Below are 21,275 nucleotides of genomic sequence, written 5' to 3'. Positions count from 1 at the left end.
GCTGAGAGAGTGGGGGGTGAGGATTTGATCCTCAACTGCTAGGGTGGCCTATGAAGGAGGGCCTCCTCCCTTAAAATCGGTTTACTTTCTTGACTATTTAATATTAGTTCTACTAGGTTTTTTTATGATTCTGGTCGTTATTTACTGTAGTAGCGCTCGTTGCTTTTTATCAATGTAGCTAGTGGTTGTGGTTTACTAGGATTCCTTTTTTCTATTGGTGCTGTCGTCGTCAGTAATTATCGGGTAATTCTAGTCCTTGTTCATTGGCCTTTTGAAGTACTGTGCGTCCCAAATGGCACCCTGGGAGTAGGCTGCTATTTGGAACGCACAAATAGTGACCTGCTCCCAAGCAGCGGGGCTTTGCTGTCAGTTTTGTTGTGTGGAATTGAAAAATTTGTATTTTGAAAGACTTAGGTTTTATTGTTATGTTTGTCCAAATCCCTTATAATCCTTAATAGGTACAGGATGGAGATGTGTTGTTGGGTAATAAGGCAGTAATGTTTCTAATCCCCTTAAGCCGACAAAACAGTTTAGAGGCAACCCTTGTACATACGACAGCCATCAGTAAGTACTGAACAAGAGCGATTCACGGCTTTGTAGTGCTGCATTGCATTGTGGACTACTGTTAAACAGGTCAGAAATACCACAGAGTAGTACTTCCATATTGACCAAGTCCATGCACTGTTTCCATATCTGCAGTTGAAGAAAGCTCGTCAAACTGTTAACCGTTAGTAAGGATTTTAGATTTTTTTTAAATCAATACATGCAAAATACAGGCCTTTAATACATCTTACAAAAGATGTATTAAATACAGGCCTTTAATACATCTTACAATAGCAGTATGTTGTAAACCATTGGCTCGAACAACAGCAGAACTATTCTTATTTTCCTCCTGCGCTAAATGTAAGTCCAAAGTCCAAAACTACGAAATGAGTTGAACTGGCTTGTTGAGCAAAATGCGTCCCTTCGCATATAACCCTATCAACCTCTTTGAAATAAGGAAAAGCACTAAATGAAAATAAATCTGATGTAAATTATACCCTCTTTAAACATAGATTTTTTGGGGGGGGTAATTCAGTGATTGATTGTGTTCAACCTTGGTTGCGTTGTTTTCACATTGTAGTGGGTGGTATGACATAGAAACATAGAATAGTTACGTTGTTTTTAATCCTTCCAATCGCAATTGTATTTTTTGTATATGTTTACACCAGTATGAGATTAGAACGCATCACTGGGCAGCACAATGAATGTAAAATTGAAAAGGCAAAACAGAAGATCATGATGGCTTGCGTCCGACATGACACTCTATACCCTCTGTAGTGCCCTCATTTTGTCCAGGGCCCATAGGGTTCTGGTAAAAAAAGTACCCTATAAAGGGAATAGGGTGCCCTTTCGGACGCAGCCCAAGTGCCTCACCTCGGCCTCAGTCATCGAGCGGAGAGAATTAATGTATAAAAAAAATAAGATGAAAGACAAATGTTATTGTACAATTCCTCCATCGTATGACAAATTCTCTGTCTTTGTAAACTATGATCATCAGACACTGACTACTATGTCATCTCAGCATATGGTCTCATCTATAGCCCGAATGCTTTGTACAATGAGCTTAGACAGTTTCTTCTAGATAGCATCACTTGCCTTTGCCCCATTTGTATATACTTAGTAGTGAGGTTTTTATAGAGAACTACAATGACTGCAGGCATAAGGCTGTAGGATAAGACAAGGTTCTGTTTATGCTGTTGCAAATATATGATGGTCATCTTTCTCTTTGAACATAATACGTAGTACAGTAAGTCTGGCATCGCGCCCCAGAACCTGGATACAAACTCTAGCAATTCGTTCTTTGTCATTTGAGCATTGAGCACCAGTCGCATACCCTGAACCTAGTATGTTTCTGTCACCAGCAAAACAAATTGTAGATATTGTACAGAAAATTGGTATGAAGTGTGTTATTTTTCTCTGTTACACAATTGTATTGAGCTCTGATGGAAAAAACAAAAATAAGTGTATTGTTTGTTTCTCCATGTTTTTATTTTATTTTAATTTTTTAATTTGAGTTCATTTAACATAATTTTTTAAGATATCTGTTTATGTATTATACAGTTTATTACATAGAAATTGTTTTAATCTAAACCAAAGTGTTATTAAAAGAAAAAAAATATATCTTCTATGTAAAAGTAGGTTTGTGTATGATTGCATCAGTAATGGCAAAGGTGTAACCAGCAAAATTACTCCTTGAGTTTATTTTTATACATTTTTTTGTTTGTTTTGTTCTAGTAAGAGCAGATTTTATGTTTGGAATTTATTTTGCATGACACTTTTGACACTTAAATCATAAGAAAAATGTTTATTCTTAAATCAGTTCATAGACTTTTTACATAAAGTATGAGTATGAATACATGTATTTATCCCTGTTTACCCTTATGGTAATTTATTGTCTGTAGATCATTTGTAATACCATGAATGTTTTTCTCAATGTGATTCCTATGGGCAAGAATCAGGAGAATGTAAATACTGTCTGTGCTGAATTCATTCATGAATCTTCCTAGTCTTCTCTCTGAGTAGATTATCAATGTTTCTCCATTGGAACCAGCATACAGATGCGCTGAATCACATTTGCTCCCAGTAAAATGTGTCAAACCATGTATGTTATTTGCATTTTTAATAAACTACCATACCGTAGCTGTACTTTTTAGGCTCTCTTCAAGATGCTGACTGGTCTGCTGACATCCCATGTTTTGTGCTTTGAACCCGCTAAAGGTTCCCCAGAGCCATCTCTTGGAAAATATTCCATACCTGTACATTTTGCCATAGTTGTTGCATTATTACATATTACTTTAGTGAAAGAAAAATGTATACTGCAATGCTAGTCACTACAACCTAAATGTTAAGAGCCAAATAAAACAGGTGATAAAGAACAATAGTCAGTATATTCCAAACTCTGCTCGTCATTAGTTGCTTCTGAAAGCCCCTACAAATATGGCGGCTGCAATGGTTCAAAGCCTTCTTTGCACGGACACGCCTACGTAGCTTTTACGCGTGCGCTAAATACATGTTTGTACTTCCGGTGCAGTAGATGGCGGTAAAGAGTTAGCTTTGGTTTCTAGAAAAACATCCTGGCTCTGTCAAACAAAGAAAGTGTGGTTCGAGAAGAGGAGACTGGTTGCTTTTGAATGCTAGAATATTCAGTAAAAAATTATTCAGCAAGTAATTTGCCAGCGCGTATTTAAATAAGCATTTGGATAGTTTTAGCCTGTTTTGTTGTTGAAATAAAAAGCATCAGACAGAAGACGTAATCCCAATTTGAGCATTGTACACTTCTGTAACAACATCGTCAAAGGGGATCAAAAATAGTTTCAAGCTTTTACCGACCTCGAGGATCAATCATCACACTCCAGCCAGATACCAAAAGGGCTGTTGCCAAATGGGTGCCCATCGAGGTGAGGGACGGAGGGACTGGCTTCAACAAGATGCTGTTGAACAGCCGCCCATTCAAACTATGGTGAGCTTGCATTACAATTGCTAAATGATTACCATTACGAAGTGTGATTCCTAGGCAGTTACCTAGCTATGTTACGAGAAACAATGTGACATTTATTAGATTGACAGCTCGAACTCATTGCGATCGTGCGTGGAAAGGGATTCGATGAGGTTGCTCGATCGTGATTGTCGTTTAATCTATCAGCTAGTTGATAAATTTAGCAAGTTATAGTTGTCATTCAAATGTAATCTACCCAACATTTCAAATGTCACTTAACATAGGGGAATGTGTAAAAATCGGAAAAGTAGTTGTCAACACATAGCCTAATTCATGTGATGGGAAAGGGATGATGACTCAGCTGGCATGCAGTGACTCATTGACTCTGCATCCTTTGGCCTCTTCTTCCAGAATCCATGGAACATCATGATAAAACACAGACAGCTCTGCCGGCGGGGCAGACGCTCACAGATGACCATGAAGTAAGTTGACTGACTGTTAAAGGGGTAGTACACAAAAAAAACACATTTGAGTATTTTGTTAATTAGTTTGCTTTTAAAGACATGCTCTGTAACTTTGGCAATTACTTCGTTTTTTTTTGTTTACCTCCTGCTTTGGGCCAGATGTGTGAATGTGTAGTTAATACATGCATAATCTATGAGCAGAATTGCTGTCTTACCTCAATTAGCCACGAAAGGCCAAGTTTGAAGCGACTGTTTTTCTGGTAGATGTGCTGCGGCATTTCCCCCCCATGTCGGCCAGACTCCTAGCGATTCAATTTCAACCAATGAGCGATCAGCCCCTCGCCATATGAGTGACAGCTAGCAAGATGCACCAACGGCAGAGTGAGAGAGAGCAATGATGTGGTGCACATAATGTGACCTAGTACACACTTTTTGGGGACCACTTTTGGCTCATGAGTGCTACTTTTAGAAATACTGGCAGAAAAGTATACAAAAGTACAGGAGAATCTCTTTAGCCTCTTAAGGATCGGATCCTTTTTTCAATTTTCGCCTAAAAAGCCAAATCTAACTGCCTGTAGCTCAGGACCCCGTATACGGGACACCGATCCCGTGGAGGTTAATACAATACCAAATATTGTGCATGTCAGCTGTCAAGTTTTCAACATAGAGCATTTTCAGTATAGAGCAGAAACTCTGATAACGATGTGTTTTGTGAGTGACTTTCCAGACAGATTATCCGAAAGGTGTGATTATAGCTGACACTTTCATTGTGCGTCTAGCTACACAGACCCTGTTATATCCATGGACCTCTTGCGAACGGTTCTACAGCCCAGCTTCAATGAGGATATTATGGGAGTCTTCAGAAAATACATGAAGGTGAGTCTGCTGTCTTGGTTTCCTGTAGCTCAGTTGGTAGAGCGTGGCGCTTGCAACGCCAGGGTTGTGGGTTCGTTTCCCACGGGGGGCCAGTATGAAAATGTATGCACTCACTAACTGTAAGTCACTCTGGATAAGAGTGTCTGCTAAATGACTAAAAATGTTTTAAAAAAGACCAGAGAATCTTGTTTCTCATGGTCTGAGTCCTTTAGGTGCCTTTTGGCAAACTCCAAGCGGGCTATAATGTGCCTTTTACTGAGGAGTGCCTTCTGTCTGACCACTCTACCATAAAGGCCTGATTGGTGGTGTGCTGCAGAGATGGTTGTCCTTCTGGAAGGTTCTCCCATCTCCACAGAGGAACTCTGGAGCTCTGTCAGAGTGACCATCGGGTTCTTGGTCACCTCCCTGACCAAGGCCCTTCTCCCCCGATTTCTCAGTTTGGCCGGGTGGCCAGCTTTAGGAAGAGTCTTGGTGGTTCCAAACTTCTTCCATTTGAGAATGATGGAGGCCACTGTGTTCTTGGGGACTTTCAATGCTGCAGAAATGTTTTGATACCCTTCCCCAGATCTGTGCCTTGACACAATCCTGTTTTGGCGCTCTACGGACAATTCCTTCGACCTCATGGCTTGGTTTTTGCTCTGGCATGCACTGTCAACTGTGAGACCTTATATAGACAGGTGTGTGCCTTTCCAAATGGTGTGCCTTTCCAAATCATGTCCAATCAAGTTGTAGAAACATCTCAAGGATGATCAATGGAAACAGGATGCACCTGAGCTCCATTTTGAGTCTCATAGCAAAGGGTCTGAATACTTATGTAAATAAGGTATTTCAGTTTTTGTATTTATAAGATTATTGTATTTATTTCTACAAACCTGTTTTCGTTTTGTCATTATGGGGTATTGTGTGTAGATTGATGAGGATGTTTATTTATTTATTCCATTTTAGAATAAGGCTGTAACTTAACAAAATGTGGATAAAGGGAAGGGGTGTGAATACTCTGAAGGCAGTCAGGTCCATAATTATTGGCACCCTTGATAAAGAGAAGAAGGAAATACCATATGAAATAAATAATACTGAGATATATTGTGTGCTCCAAAAAAATGTATGCTAATAAAAATGCTCAGAGAAATATATTTTGTTTGGCAAATAATAATAATAATTTTAAAAAAAAGATAGGGGTTGAAGTTATTGGCACCCCTATTTTCAATACTCTAGCACCCGCCTCATTATTGGCACCCCTGTTTTCAATATTTCAGCACCCTCCTCAGCCACCTGTTAGATGCAACCATGTTTTTGCCTAAAATGTTCTGGTGCTGGGTAAAGGTCATGATGCCGTTGACCTTAACAAGAGCCCCAGGACCAGTGGAAATAAAATAGCCCCATAACATAAAAGACAAAGCACCATATTTTACCATAGGTATGAGGTACTTTTCTGCATATGCTTCCGTTATTCAATGCCATACCCACCACTGGTGTGTGGCCAAAGATGTCATCTGACCATAGCACCGGTTCCAATCCAAGTGCCAATGCAAGTGCCAATGCCTTTTATCAAACTCCGGGCAGTGCTATGGTCAGATGACATGAAAATAGAGTTCTGAGCAGTCCATAAGTGCAGACGAAGGAAATCGAGAATCTGAAAAGATTCTATATGGGGGAATGGTTAAAGATCCCTTCCATGTATTCTCCAATCTCATAAAACGTTTTAGAAAAAGCCTCAGTGTTGTTATCCTCAAGGGTAGGGTGCTGGAGTACTGAAAACCGGGGTGCCAAGAATTGTCTTTATTTGCGACAGTTTTTCGAGAAAGCAGCCAGCAACGTGAAGAAGAACTTCGAAGAGGACGTCCAGACAGAGCAGCTGATCCGAGAAGCCTGCATAAACTGCTTGGAAAATGTAAGATGGCAACTGTGTTTCAAAGAAGTATCACTGTTTAGATTCTGTGGTTAACGCGCAGAGACGTCTGTGAGTAATGTTCAGTTCCTGTCCCTTGTCAGTCCAAACAGCTCTTCTCAGACGGGAAGAAAGCGACAGTGACAAGAACCGGCCCTGAGCCTCCAGTCAAGGTAAAGGAAGATTTTAAATGAGTGAAGATCATGATGGCTCTTTCTCAATCCATCTTTCCTCGATTCCTCACGTTCCTCTTTCCTTACCTCAAAATGTATTGGAGGGGAGGGACCTTGGACCTTCTCAAATACGGTTGAGAAGGAGGCGAGGAGATAGGATGTGAGATATATTGCAGAAAGACTCATCTAGAATGAGTCCAAGTCTCATATAAATGTAGTTGTCACCATAAGTGAAGTTGCAGATTTAAAGTGAACATGACACTGATTTACGCTTCCAAAAATGATGATGATGTTTGAAAGTGAGTATGCCGGCTGGAAGTATGAATGAGGGTTTTCCTCATTGCATTAGTCTTATTACCCCCAGTTGTTGGAGGGAAAATAAGGATATAGGGCTATCACTGTCTCTTCCACTTCAGCAACAATATCTATTTTCTTGCAGCGGGCGAAACTGGAGGATGAGTCCAGTCAAAGGACCAGCCCTGTTCCAAAGAAGGTAAACCAGTCTGTAGAATAAACCTTCATCAAAATAATGAACTTATCCAAAACGCAGAGTAACTGACAATATATGTTGTGGCAAATTTGTCCTTATACTAATCAAAGAACCAAAAGTATTTCAGAGTTTTTGTAGAATTAAGATAGACTTTATTACATACGTAATAGAGCCGAGGTGGTTTGCAAAACATCTGATTGTCCACCTCCCAGCTCTCAGTTTATATAGTAATTTTACATACATTTTTATCTTAACCCCTCCCTCTTGGGTTCCACCACCACTGTCTTCAGTTTCCCCTCTTGACCGCTCCGCCCACTTCCTTAGTTTATGATAGTGGCGCAATCTGACTTCTATTCAGTTTGGAAACAATGGTGGTGTGACCAATCAAGCTTTGTCATGCACAAATAACAGCCCTGTCATGTAAAAATAATAATGTTCAGTTTGAACTTTGTTCAAACCTGGCTCACCCTGGCTTGACCTGGAGATGGATTGTGGACAACATGGCAGGCCCACAATCAATCTCTCAACCATACCTAAGCCTAATCCCTCTGTCCCAGCCCATCACGCTATAATTTAATCAGGAAGACGCTCAAGGAGAGACAAAGGGTTCAGCCTGGTTTCAGTCACTGATAAGATAAGACAACCGAAGACAGGTCAGATGACCAGAGAACAAACACATAAACCCAGTGAGAGAAACCAATTACGTTCTTGCCTAGCAACAGAGATGTATCCATGTTTAACCCTAGCTCTGTATTTGTTGATTAACCATGTCTATCCCATAGTCCACTGAAAAATCCTCATCATATGGTTAAAATCTAACAGAGCCATTTCCTGGCTCTGTTTCACAATTCCCTGAGCTATTTCCTTGCTCTGTTTCAGGCCTCTTCTTGTCATGTTGTGATTAACTATTTAACCATACATTGTTAGCTTGTCATGATGTAATTAACTATACTTAAATGGAAAATCCCCATCATATGGCAATGTCTTTTTTTCCAGCGGAAAGGGCGCACAACTGCTCCTGTCGGTTCCTATGACAAGCCTACTACATATAGTAATGTGTGAGTATGTGCTCCTGTTCGACAAGACATGTTTTCACCTTGCTGTCAGTGAGCAGTTGTTTTCATTGTCAAAACCTACATGTAAAATCACTGCTGCATGAATGCTCAAACTCTAATTCACATAGAAGTGACACTGAAGGTCCTCTGTAGCTCAATTGGTAGAGCATGGCGCTTGTAACGCCAGGGTAGTGGGTTCGATCCCTGGGACCACCCATACGTAAAAATTTATGCACACATGACTGTAAGTCGCTTTGGATAAAAGCGTCTGCTAAATGGCATATTATTACTTAGTCGTCCCATATCTCTTCAATGTAAATCTAGATTAAGGTGAATATTCAAACATGTATGATGTAGAATCCCATGATCCATATGCATGTTCTCCCATTGTGTTCCGCTGTTCTGTAGGCCCAAGCCCAAGACATCAGAGTCCATAAAGCGTCAGGGACCAAAGGTAAGAGTTTATATGTTATTGCTTCTATTAATTAGTTATGTGATAATGGCTAAATGCAATAGTCATTTATCAATTATACCACGCAACTATAACAAGTTTCCCTCATGCATTCTAAAAATGTTTAAAGCTCAAACACACTGTCCTTTTTAGATGAAATCAATGTAATGTAAATAAATAAATTAGAGTATTATCTGTATAATAGAAGGTTTTCATATTATACAGTGGGACCCTTCCAGACTGAATGAAGGGAGCAGATTTGTTCTTGGGTCCAGAGCAAACAAGTTAGTGGAAATTGGAAGTAGAGTATTAACAATGTTCAATTGACACACAAAATAAAGAGAGAATGGAATTTACATGGGGGGCGTGGTCCACCAACCTTGTCTACGTTGTTTTTATGGTATGTTTCTAATGAAACCTGAAATCCCTGTTTTTAATTGTAGGGCTTTAGGAATGGGTGGCACCAGAGGAAGGATTTACATCAAACATACTGACCTCTTCAAGGTAACTCTCTCTCTCTCTCGCTTTCTCTTTCTGAGGTGACAATAAATGCAGGATGTACATTTGGTTGTTTTAAATAAATGAACGCGCTCTGCATCTAACCTACTGCGTTATCCCACATCTGTTTCCAGATAAATGAGAGCAATAAAACAGGAAAGTAAGGAAGCATCAACTAAAATATTTTTCCCCAGATGGTTTAATAAGCACTAAATGCTGAGAACAATGGCGGTGTTTCAGATTACGTAAAAAATGTGTTGTCTCTATGGAGAACCAAAATCGATATACACTATATATATATATGTGTGTATGTATGTGGACACCCCTTCAAATGACTGGATTCGGCTATTTCAGCCACACCTGTTGCTGACGGGTGTATAAAATCGAGCACACAGCCATGCAATCTCCATTGATAAACATTGGCAGTAGAATGGCCTTAGTGAAGAGCTCAGTTTCTGCCCTGCTTGAGCTGCCCCGGTCAACTGTAAGTGCTGTTATTGTGAAGTGGAACCATCTAGGAGCAACAACGCCTCAGCCGCAAAGTGGTAGGCCACACAAGCTCATAGAACGGGACTGCCGAGTGTTGAAGCGCGCAGCACGTAAAAATTGTCTGTCCTCTGTTGCAACACTCACTACCGAGTTCCAAACTGCCTCTGGAAGCAACGTCAGCACAATAACTGTTAGTCGGGAGCTTCATAAAATGGGTTTCCATGGCCGAGCAGCCGCACACAAGACTAAAATCACCATGCGCAATGCCAAGCTTCGGCTGGAGTGGTGTAAAGCTCGCCGTCATTGGACTCTGGAGCAGTGGAAACGTGTTCTCTGGAGTGATGAATTATGCTTCACCATCTGGCATTCCGACGGACGAATCTGGGTTTGGCAGATGCCAGGAGAATGCTACCTGCCCGAATGTATAGTGCCAACTGTAAAGTTTGGTGGATGAGGAATAATGGTCTGTGGCTGTTTTTCATGGTTCGGGCTAGGCCCCTTAGTTCCAGTGAAGGGAAATCTTAACGCTACAGAATACAATGACATTCTAGACGATTCTGTGCTTCCAACTTTGTGTCAACAGTTTGGGGAAGGCCCTTTCCTGTTTCAGCATGACAATGCCTCTGTGCACAAAGCAAGGTCCGTACAGAAATGGTTTGTCGAGATCGGTGTGGAAGAACTTGACTGGCCTGCACAGAGCCCTGACCTCAACCCCATCGGACACCTTTGGGATTAATTGGAACGCCGACTGCCAGCCAGGCCTAATCACCCAACATCAGTGCCCGACCTCACTAATGCTTTTGTGGCTGAATGGAAGCAAGTCTCCGCAGCAATGTTTCAACATCTAGTGGACAGACTTCCAAGAAGAGTGGAGGCTGTTATAGCAGCAAAGGGGGGACCAACTCCATATTAATGCCCATGATTTTGGAATTAGATGTTCGACGAGCAGGTGTCCACATACTTCTGGTCATGTAGTGTATGTTGGCCGGCATTTCCATGTCAGAATCGTCCTGTTTTCGTTTGGATGAACTTAGGGATCCCGTTGCAGATCTCCTATGGCATATACCCTTGGGTATGTTCTGTGGAAAGCACAATTTCTCAGCAAACAAATAATCCAACTAAAAAACCACCCTTTAGACATCTGGGCAGCAGTCATAATCGGCTTGAAAAAGGCCTCTGGCAAGCCAAAGTCTGCTGTCTCTTCAGCTTGATAGGTGACATACAGGTAACTTCCAAAATAATGGAAACACTTGAGGAAATGAGGGTTCTGGAGGCTCTGTTATGGTGTGGGGTGCATTTTCCTGGCATGGTTTAGGTCCACTCAACCCCTTAGAGGGCAAGGTAAATGCCAATAAAAACACAGCCAATCTGAGTGATCACCTATGGTGAATAATTTATATCCTGATGGGAGTGGTCTCTTCCATGATGACAATGCCCCCATCCATACAGCACGAGTGGTCAATGAAAGGTTTGATGAGCATGAAAACGATGTAAACCATATGCCATGGCCGTCTCAGTCACCAGATGTCAACCCAATTTAAACCCTTATGGAAGATTCCGGAGTGTGGCCTGAGACAATGTTTTCCACCACCTTCAACAAAACACTAAATGATGGAATTTCTCGTGGAAGAATGCTGTCACATCCCTCCAATAGGGTTCCAGACACTTGTAGAATCTATGCCAAGGTGCATTGAAGCTCTTGGCATTGAAGCTGTTCTGGCTCGTTGTGGCCCAACGCCCTATTAAGACACTTTGTTGGTGTTTTCCTTTATTTGGCAGTTACCTGTAGGTGGATGACCCCTTGTAATGTTTTATCTTATGGTTACACAACAACCTGTAGATTAGAAGTAAGCAATATTAGTTTAATAAATTGTATTTCATGTGTACATTGGGAGCTAAAAACGGAATTAAAGGAGCACATACAATTAAATCAAAAAGTCAAAAAGAAATGTGGAACCGGAGTGGCAATGTGCGGTGACGGTTTCTTCACTGTCTGCTATATTATGCTAACCAACCCGTGAGTGAGACAACCATCCTGTCTCCCCTACCATAAACCATTACAAAGCTTACAGCAAAGTAATAATACTGTGTCTGTGTGTGTTTTCAGTATGCGGCCGATGCCCAGGACAAACACTGGTTGGCGGAGAGACAGCATATGAGAGCCACAGGTGGAAAGATGGTAAGAGCTCTGTACCCAACTCTAGCCTGGACGCGGATCTCTAGCCTGATAGCATATCTCTAGCCTGGACGCGGATCTCTAGCCTGATAGCATATCTCTAGCCTGGACGCGGATCTCTAGCCTGATAGCATATCTCTAGCCTGGACGCGGATCTCTAGCCTGGACGCGGATCTCTAGCCTGATAGCAGATCTCTAGCCTGGACGCGGATCTCTAGCCTGGACGCGGATCTCTAGCCTGGACGCGGATCTCTAGCCTGGACGCGGATCTCTAGCCTGGACGCGGATCTCTAGCCTGGACGCGGATCTCTAGCCTGATAGCATATCTCTTTGTGCTTTAGCCAAACTCCTCTGTCATGTTCGTTGTCATGCAGTTGGCTAAAGCACAAACCAATCTTTGTGGGCGACCCAACTAAATTCACATAGAAATGTGAGTTATAGATCTGTCATTCTCATTGAAAGCAAGTCTGATAAGCGGTCATTTCTATGCTTCCCGTCCTTAAGTTTAGCTTTTGTCTTTTTACTTTCGGTTTTGTACACACCAGCTTCATACAGCTTATAGGGTGTTCACCCATAGCATTATTATTTCATTCAATGTGTATACAAAATATATTAATTCAATAGAGAACACCCCCTCAACGTTAATTGACTGGGGTTAGATTAATAGGAAGCCATGGATCTGGTGATGAAAATGACGAGGCTACCAAGTTGATTTTGATTGGTCCAAACCGCGGAAACACCTCCAAATGTTAACACCTCCCAATGCCGAAAAATGAAAAAGAGACAACCAAGAGCTGGGCGGTTTAAACTAGCAACGGTCACAACAAACTAACGTTCTTATTTAATCAACACTGTTAAGGACAAGCATATTAAGGTTATAATATACAGTGAGGGAAAAAAGTATTTGATCCCCTGCTGATTTTGTACGTTTGCCCACTGACAAAGACATGATCAGTCTATAATTTTAATGATTATTATCTCTCACTGTTATTTGAACAGTGAGAGACAGAATAACAACAACAAAATCCAGAAAAACGCATGTCAAAAATGCTATAAATTGATTTGCATTTTAATGAGGGAAATAAGTATTTGACCCTCTGCAAAACATGACTTAGTACTTGGTGGCAAAACCCTTGTTGGCAATCACAGAGGTCAGACGTTTCTTGTAGTTGGCCACCAGGTTTGCACACATCTCAGGAGGGATCTTTGCAGATCTTCTCCAAGTCATTAAGGTTTCGAGGCTGACGTTTGGCAACTCGAACCTTCAGCTCCCTCCACAGATTTTCTATGTGATTAAGGTCTGGAGACTGGCAAGGCCACTCCAGGATCTTAATGTGCTTCTGCTTGAGCCACTCCTTTGTTGCCTTGGCTGTGTGTTTTGGGTCATTGTCATGCTGGAATACCCATCCACGACCCATTTTTCAATGCACTGGCTGAAGGAAGGAGGTTCTCACCCAATATTTGACGGTACATGGCCCCGTCTATCGTCCCTTTGATGCGGTGAAGTTGTCCTTTCCCCTTAGCAGAAAAACACCCCCAAAGCATAATGTTTCCACCTCCATGTTTGACGGTGGGGATGGTGCTCTTGGGGTCATAGGCAGCATTCCTCCTCCTCCAAACACGGCGAGTTGAGTTGATGCCAAAGAGCTCGATTTTGGTCTCATCTGACCACAACACTTTCACCCAGTTCTCCTCTGAATCATTCAGATGTTCATTGGCAAACTTCAGACGGGCCTTTATATGTGCTTTCTTGAGCAGGGGGACCTTGCGGGCGCTGCAGGATTTCAGTCCTTCACGGCGTAGTGTGTTACCAATTGTTTTCTTGATGACTATGGTCCCAGCTGCCTTAAGATCATTGACAAGATCCTTCCGTGTAGTTCTGGGCTGATTCCTCACCGTTCTCATGATCATTGCAACTCCACGAGGAGAGATCTTGCATGGAGCCCCAGGCCGAGGGAGATTGACAGTTATTTTGTGTTTCTTCCATTTGCGAATAATCGCACCAACTGTTGTCACCTTCTCACCAAGCTGCTTGGCGATGGTCTTGTAGCCCATTCCAGCCTTGTGTAGGTCTACAATCTTGTCCCTGACATCCTTGGAGAGCTCTTTGGTCTTGGCCAAGGTGGAGCGTTTTGAATCTGATTGATTGATTGCTTCTGTGGACAGGTGTCTTTTATCAGGTAACAAACTGAGATTAGGAACACTCCCTTTAAGAGTGTGCTCCTAATCTCAGCTCGTTACCTGTATAAAAGACACCTGGGAGCCAGAAATCTTTCTGATTTGAGAGGGGGTCAAATACTTCTTTCCCTCATTAAAATGCAAATCAATTTATAACATTTTTGACATGCGTTTTTCTGGATTTTTTTGTTGTTATTCTGTCTCTCACTGTTCAAATAAACCTACCATTAAAATGATAGATTGATCATGTCTTTGTCAGTGGGCAAACGTACAAAATCAGCAGGGGATCAAATACTTTTTTCCCTCACTGTATATATATACACAAACATATATATATGTATGTATGTATGTGTGTGTGTGTGTGTGTGTGTGTGTGTGTGTGTGTGTTTGTGTATATACAGTTGTGGAAAAAATTAAGGGACCACTGCACATTTTTCTTAAATCAGCATCTCTACATGTATGACAGCCATTCCATTCCAGTGTCTGTTGAATTCCAACACAGGCACACCTCATTCTACTGAATTAGGTACTGATTAGGTGATCACATGAACCAAATCTTATTTAACGAGGAAAAGTATAAAAACCACTACTGTGGTCATCACTATCCTCTTGCAATAGGACCAGTTGGATGGCAAAAACAGTGCTAATAGTATCTCAAAAGTAATATTAATCAAAAAATAACTATTGACCATGACAAAAGAGTTGAAAAGGAAAGTTGAGTGAGGAAAAGAAGGGTTCAATTCTGGCTTTACTGGCAGAGGGATACAGTGAACGTCAGGTTGCTTCCATCCTTAAAATTTCAAAGACGGCGGTTCATAAGAACAAGGTCAAGCAGCAGACATAGGGGACAACAAAGCTACAGACCGGCAGAGGGCGAAAACGACTCTCTACTGACCGGGATGACCGCCAACTCATTCGAATGTCACTCAACAACCGTAGGATGACATCAAGTGACCTACAAAAAGAATGGCAAATGGCAGCTGGGGTGAAGTGCACGGCGAGGACGGTTCGAAACAGGCTCCTAGGGGCAGGGCTGAAGTCGTTCAAAACTAGAAAAAAGCCCTTCATCAATGAGAAGCAAAGAAGAGCCAGGCTGAGGTTTGCAAAAGACCATAAGGATTGGACCGCAGAGGACTGGAGTAAGGTCATCTTCTCTGATGAGTCCAATTTTCAGCTTTGCCCAACACTTGGTTGTCTAATGGTTAGACGGAGACCTGGAGAGGCCTACAAGCCACAGTGTCTCGCACCCACTGTGAAATTTGGTGGAGGATTGGTGATGATCTGGGTGTGCTTCAGCAAGGCTGGAATCGGGCAGATTTGTCTTTTGTGAAGGATGCATGAATCAAGCCATGTACAAGGTTGTCCTGGAAGAAAACTTGCTTCGTTTTGCTCTGACATTGTTCCCCAACTCTGAGGATTGGTTTTTCCAGCAGGACAATGCGCCATGCCACACAGCCAGGTGAATCAAGGTGTGGATGGAGGACCACCAGATCAAGACCCTGTTATGGCCAGCCCAATCTCCAGACCTGAACCCCATTGAAAACTTCTGGAATGTGATCAAGAGGAAGATGGATGGTCACAAGCCATCAAACAAAGCCGAGCTGCTTGAATTTTTGCGCCAGGAGTGGCATAAAGTCACCCAACATCAATGTGAAAGACTGGTGGAGAGTATGCCAAGACGCATGAAAGCTGTGATTGAAAATCTGGGTTATTCCACCAAATATTGATTTCTGAACTCTTCCTAAGTTAAAACATTAGTATTGTGTTGTTTAAAAATGAACATGAACTTATTTTCTTTGCATTATTCGAGGTCTGACAACACTACATATTTTTTGTTATTTTGACCAGGTGTCATTTTCTGCAAATAAATGCTCTAAATGACAATATTTTTTATTTGGAATTTGGGAGAAATGTTGTCAGTAGTTTATAGAATAAAACAAAAAAAATATTTTTACCTAAACACATACTTTGAACTCGTTACCTGTATAAAAGACGAGTTCAAACAGGTGCAGTTAATACAGGTAATGAGTGGAGAACAGGAGGGCTTCTTAAAGAAAAACTATCAGGTCTGTGAGAGCCGGAATTCTTACTGGTTGGTAGGTGATCAAATACTTATGTCATGCAATAAAATGCAAATTAATTACTTAAAAATCATACAATGTGATTTCCTGAATTTTTGTTTTAGATTCCGTCTCTCACAGTTGAAGTGTACCTATGATAAAAATTACAGACCTCTACATGCTTTGTAAGTAGGAAAACCTGCAAAATCGTCAGTGTATCAAATACTTGTTCTCCCCACTGTATGTATGTGTGTGTATATATTTGTGTGTGTATGTACAGTGGGGAGAACAAGTATCTCAACTGTGAGAGACGGAATCTAAAACAAAAATCCAGAAAATCACATTGTATGATTTTTAAGTAATTCATTTGCATTTATTGCATGACATAAGTATTTGATACATCAGAAAAGCAGAACTTAATATTTGGTACAGAAACCTTTGTTTGCAATTACAGAGATCATACGTTTCCTGTAGGTCTTGACCAGGTTTGCACACACTGCAGCAGGGATTTTGGGCCACTGCTCCATACAGACCTTCTCCAGATCCTTCAGGTTTCGGGGTTGTCGCTGGGCAATACGGACTTTCAGCTCCCTCCAAAGATGTTCTATTGGGTTCAGGTCTGGAGACTGGCTAGGCCACTCCAGGACCTTGAGATGCTTCTTACGGAGCCACTCCTTAGTTGCCCTGGCTGTGTGTTTTGGGTCGTTTTCATGCTGGAAGACCCAGCCACGACCCATCTTCAATGCTCTTACTGAGGAAAGGAGGTTGTTGGCCAAGATCTCGCGATACATGACCCCATCCATCCTCCCCTCAATACGGTGCAGTCCTCCTGTCCCCTTTGCAGAAAAGCTTCCCCAAAGAATGATGTTTCCACCTCCATGCTTCACGGTTGGGATGGTGTTCTTGGGGTTGTACTCATCCTTCTTCTTCCTCCAAACACGGCGAGTGGAGTTTAGACCAAAAAGCTATATCTTTGTCTCATCAGACCACATGACCTTCTCCCATTCCTCCTCTGGATCATCCAGATGGTCATTGGCAAACTTCAGACGGGCCTGGACATGCGCTGGCTTGAGCAGGGGGACCTTGCGTGCGCTGCAGGATTTTAATCCATGACGGCGTAGTGTGTTACTAATGGTTTTCTTTGAGACTGTGGTCCCAGCTCTCTTCAGGTCATTGACCAGGTCCTGCTGTGTAGTTCTGGGCTGATCCCTCACCTTCCTCATGATCATTGATGCCCCACGAGGTGAGATCTTGCATGGAGGGTGATTGACCGTCATCTTGAACTTCTTCCATTTTCTAATAATTGCGCCAACAGTTGTTGCCTTCTCACCAAGCTGCTTGCCTATTGTCCTGTAGCCCATCCCAGCCTTGTGCAGGTCTACAATGTTATCCCTGATGTCCTTACACATCTCTCTGGTCTTGGCCATTGTGGAGAGGTTGGAGTCTGTTTGATTGAGTGTGTGGACAGGTGTCTTTTATACAGGTAACGAGTTCAAACAGGTGCAGTTAATACAGGTAATGAGTGGAGAACAGGAGGACTTCTTAAAGAAAAACTAACAGGTCTGTGAGAGCCGGAATTCTTACTGGTTGGTAGGTGATCAAATACTTATGTCATGCAATAAAATGCAAATTAATTACTTAAATCATACAATGTGATTTTCTGGATTTTTGTTTTAGATTCCGTCTCTCACAGTTGATGTGTACTTATGATAAATATTACAGACCTCTACATGCTTTGTAAGTAGGAAAACCTGCAATATCGGCAGTGTATCAAATACTTGTTCTCCCCACTGTGTGTGTGTGTATATATATATATATATATATATATGTGTGTGTGTGTGTGTGTATAATGTTTATTTGTTTTTGTTAGTGTTCTTTTTTCCCCCCCAATTTTGTAATATCCAATTGGTAGTTAGTCTTGTCCCATCGCTGCAACACCCATACGGACTCGGGAGAAGCGAAGGTCAACCCTGCCAAGCCGCACTGCTTCTTGACACACTGCTCGCTTAACCCGGAAGCCAGCCGCACCAATGTGTTGGAGGAAACACCATACAACTGGCAACCGTGTTAGCATGTATGCGCCCGGCCCGCCACAGGAGTCGCTGGAGCGCGATGGGACAAGGACATCCCGGCCGGCCAAATCCTCCACTAACCCGGACGACGCTGGGCCAATTGTGCGCCGCCTCATTGGTCTCCCGGTCGCGGTTGGCTGCGACACAGCCCGGGATCGAACCTGGGTCTGTAGTGATGCCGCAAGCACTGCAATGCAGTGCCTTAGACCGCTGCGCCACTCGGGAGGCCCCTAAGGTTGTAATATGGTATAGGACAATCTAATGATTAGTGGAATCTGATTCATAATGGCATAGGGCAAAGAACTACGTTTAGACATTTAATATAGGTGCACCCTCTTGAATTTACCAGTATTTCACTACATTCTAGAGCAGTGACTTTTTGAAAAGATTGGTTATTGAAAAGATTGTAATATGATTCTTTAAACTATAAATTGCTTGTTTTATCGCATAAACTGAAATTAGGCGAACATGATAGAATTTGAACAACCAGGTAATGGCGGAGCGATTTTCTACATATTTGCACCTTGCAAGTATGATCTGCTAAATGTATGAACTAATGTAAACTAATCTAACTTAATCTAAACATTTTATAATTTTATAGGCCTATCTCCTTATTGAAGAGGATGTCCAGGACCTTTCTCTGAGTAATGATTACAAGTAAGGAAGACATTTGTTGGCCCCCATTTTATTCAATGAGTGTCAATTCATCTGTCATTGAATGGAGTATCTTCGATGGATATTCACTTCTTAAACCAGGCATGCCTAGCCTGGTCACCCCAGATAAGTTGGCCATAGCCTACAGCTCAAACAGGTCTGGGGCGACCAGGCTAAATCAAGCCCAAAGGGCTTAGCCTGTTTTCAGGATGAGATTATGATTCTGTTGTGTGTTGTTTATTTTATGTTTTTTTTAAAGAGATTGCCCTGACCTGAAAATGACCCCAGTTGAGTTGAAGCCTTTTACAGTTCCTGGGTGGATGATTGAGAAGATGCAAAAAGCCATGGAGGTCCAGAGTTCAGGGAAGGAATAAAGTCTGCCTTAGCAAATGGCACCCTATTCCCTGGCCTATATAATACACTTCTGTTCACCAGAGCCCTATTGCCCCTGGAACAAAGTAGTGCACCAAAGGGAATAGGCTGCCATTTTGTGGGCGGCAGGTAGCCTAGCGGTTTAAAGCATTGGGCCAGTAACCGAAAGGTCACTGGTTGGAATCCCGAGCCGACTGAGAAATCTGTCAATGTGCCCTTGAGCAAGACACTTAACCCTGATTGCTCCTGTAGGTGTCTGCTAAATGACTCAAATCTAAAATGTCAATTTCGGACACAGCCACAGAAAGAATTCATATATCAATCATATCAAATCAAGAGAGACTGTACATGAGTGCCAATGTATTTTAGATGTGTGGATGTCATTGTATATAATTACTGATCAGTTCTATTTGATGAAGAAATGTGCCCCCTTTTTTCCTTTTCTTTTTTACCCATCCTTACGGTACTGTAACGGGCTCTATGGCAGGCTATGGCCCCTTGCTAATAGAACGGTTCTTGGGGCGAGGGGGTGCCTCCCCCCACATTGAATATAAGGACTTTTCTACTGTTCTTGAACAATCAGTCATTTTGTTTTCCCATCTTCTCAACTGTATTCTCAATTTTATATTGTAATATGTTTCTACAATGTCAGGTCCTTTTATGTCATTGTACTTCACGGCATAGACCATGATGAATTTTTAGGCCATGTACTTGTTTTCTAGCAAAGACGTGAATCAACCTTATTCACTTATTAATAAAGGTATTGATTTGTCTATGTCTGGTTTATTCAGTATATTTGTCAGAATGTTTTTTGTCAATAATCTGCAGCTGTTCTGTTCAAATATCCCTTGTATGTCTACCTTTTATATAGTTTATTGCGTTTAAAATAATGGAGCAAATATGTTGGAGAAATATTTTACCATACAGGCTGTTTCGTCACCTCACCTCTTCCACAATAGTGTAGGTAAATATCTATTATTGAGACATCTATGTTTTTGGTTATTTTGTAGTTCAGGAAAATTGTATCTTACAGGTTGTTTACATTGTGGTAAGCTACGAGAAGTACAGGACATTAACTATGATCTAGTTGAAAGTGTTTTGTTTAAATTTACGTTTCATTTTTTTCTGTTAATGTTAATATTTTTTTAAGTGTTTGGTTTTGATATTTGGTATTTGTTTCATTGTTGGGTGTTTTCATTGGATTGACTGACTAAAAATGTATTCGACCAACCGTGTTTCCACTAGGTAACACAGCCACAAATTTTAAATTGATTACAAAAATGAGTTTAAGGTTAGGGGTAGGCAGAAGGCTGGCAGTGTGGTAATGGTTAGGTTTAAAATCATATTTTAAGAAGATAAATTGTAGAAATGCGTGCTTTGGCCATAATTAATGACTTTGTGGCTGTGTTAAAGACCGACTGTTGCTCATGCAACAGTGCTAGTCGGAACTAGGAAACTCTAAAAAGTATGTTCTATATCGTGGAGCTCCGCCCCATAGGGGAGCTCTGCTCCTATTGGTTTACCCCGCTGCCTAGGCAGCGAACAGCCTGAGGCAAAATTATGCACACACCTGCAGCCAATCGGAGTACGGGTGTCCCTATAAGAGGGGACACTTCCCCTCAATCAGCCTCACATTATCTTCAGCGACTAGACTGAAGAAGCCAAGAAGAGACGAAGACTCAGGACGAAGAAAACGCAGTCGATTTTCCAGGTCATCGACGTCGTCCTAAATGAGCACACCAGGAGATTTTCCACCCCCAAATGCTCTTTTCAGAGCTCAATGCCGCTGCTCCTCCATGGTGGCTGCGGACCCCCACGACCTTTGGGTTCACAGCACGCATCAGCAATCCCCCTATTTGCGCCAGCTGCGCCCTCTTTTATTTGAAGGAGAGGAAGCAGCG

General features: G+C 41.9%; 1 protein-coding gene across 1 annotated transcript; it reads left to right on the top strand.

Annotated features, from left to right (window-relative positions):
* Positions 1-3,109: 3,109 nt before the first annotated feature.
* LOC311133686 (deoxynucleotidyltransferase terminal-interacting protein 1-like) lies at positions 3,110-20,147 on the top strand. The gene is made up of 13 exons (XM_084167224.1): positions 3,110-3,502; positions 3,890-3,960; positions 4,722-4,818; positions 6,611-6,709; positions 6,811-6,879; positions 7,319-7,372; positions 8,366-8,427; positions 8,833-8,878; positions 9,101-9,159; positions 9,319-9,379; positions 11,970-12,041; positions 18,950-19,005; positions 19,262-20,147. Exons 1-13 carry the CDS (start codon positions 3,425-3,427, stop codon positions 19,374-19,376), a joined length of 939 nt encoding a protein of 312 aa, XP_084023350.1. The 5' UTR covers positions 3,110-3,424; the 3' UTR covers positions 19,377-20,147.
* The last annotated feature ends 1,128 nt before the right edge of the window (positions 20,148-21,275 follow it).

This window comes from Coregonus lavaretus (assembly GCF_964263955.1).
Source record: "Coregonus lavaretus genome assembly, chromosome: 8".
NCBI lineage: Eukaryota > Metazoa > Chordata > Actinopteri > Salmoniformes > Salmonidae > Coregonus > Coregonus lavaretus.
Note: the sequence above shows the minus strand (reverse complement) of the source record. Positions and strands in the feature narration are given on the sequence as shown.

Bases quoted from the DNA above. Each gene is read 5' to 3' on its own strand.
- LOC311133686 (XM_084167224.1), top strand. From the start codon at position 3,425: ATGGGTGCCCATCGAGGTGAGGGACGGAGGGACTGGCTTCAACAAGAT. The intron at 7,373-8,365 runs GTAAACCAGTCT...CTTTTTTTCCAG, and splicing joins CCAGCCCTGTTCCAAAGAAG to CGGAAAGGGCGCACAACTGC. The intron at 8,428-8,832 runs GTGAGTATGTGC...GCTGTTCTGTAG, and splicing joins CCTACTACATATAGTAATGT to GCCCAAGCCCAAGACATCAG.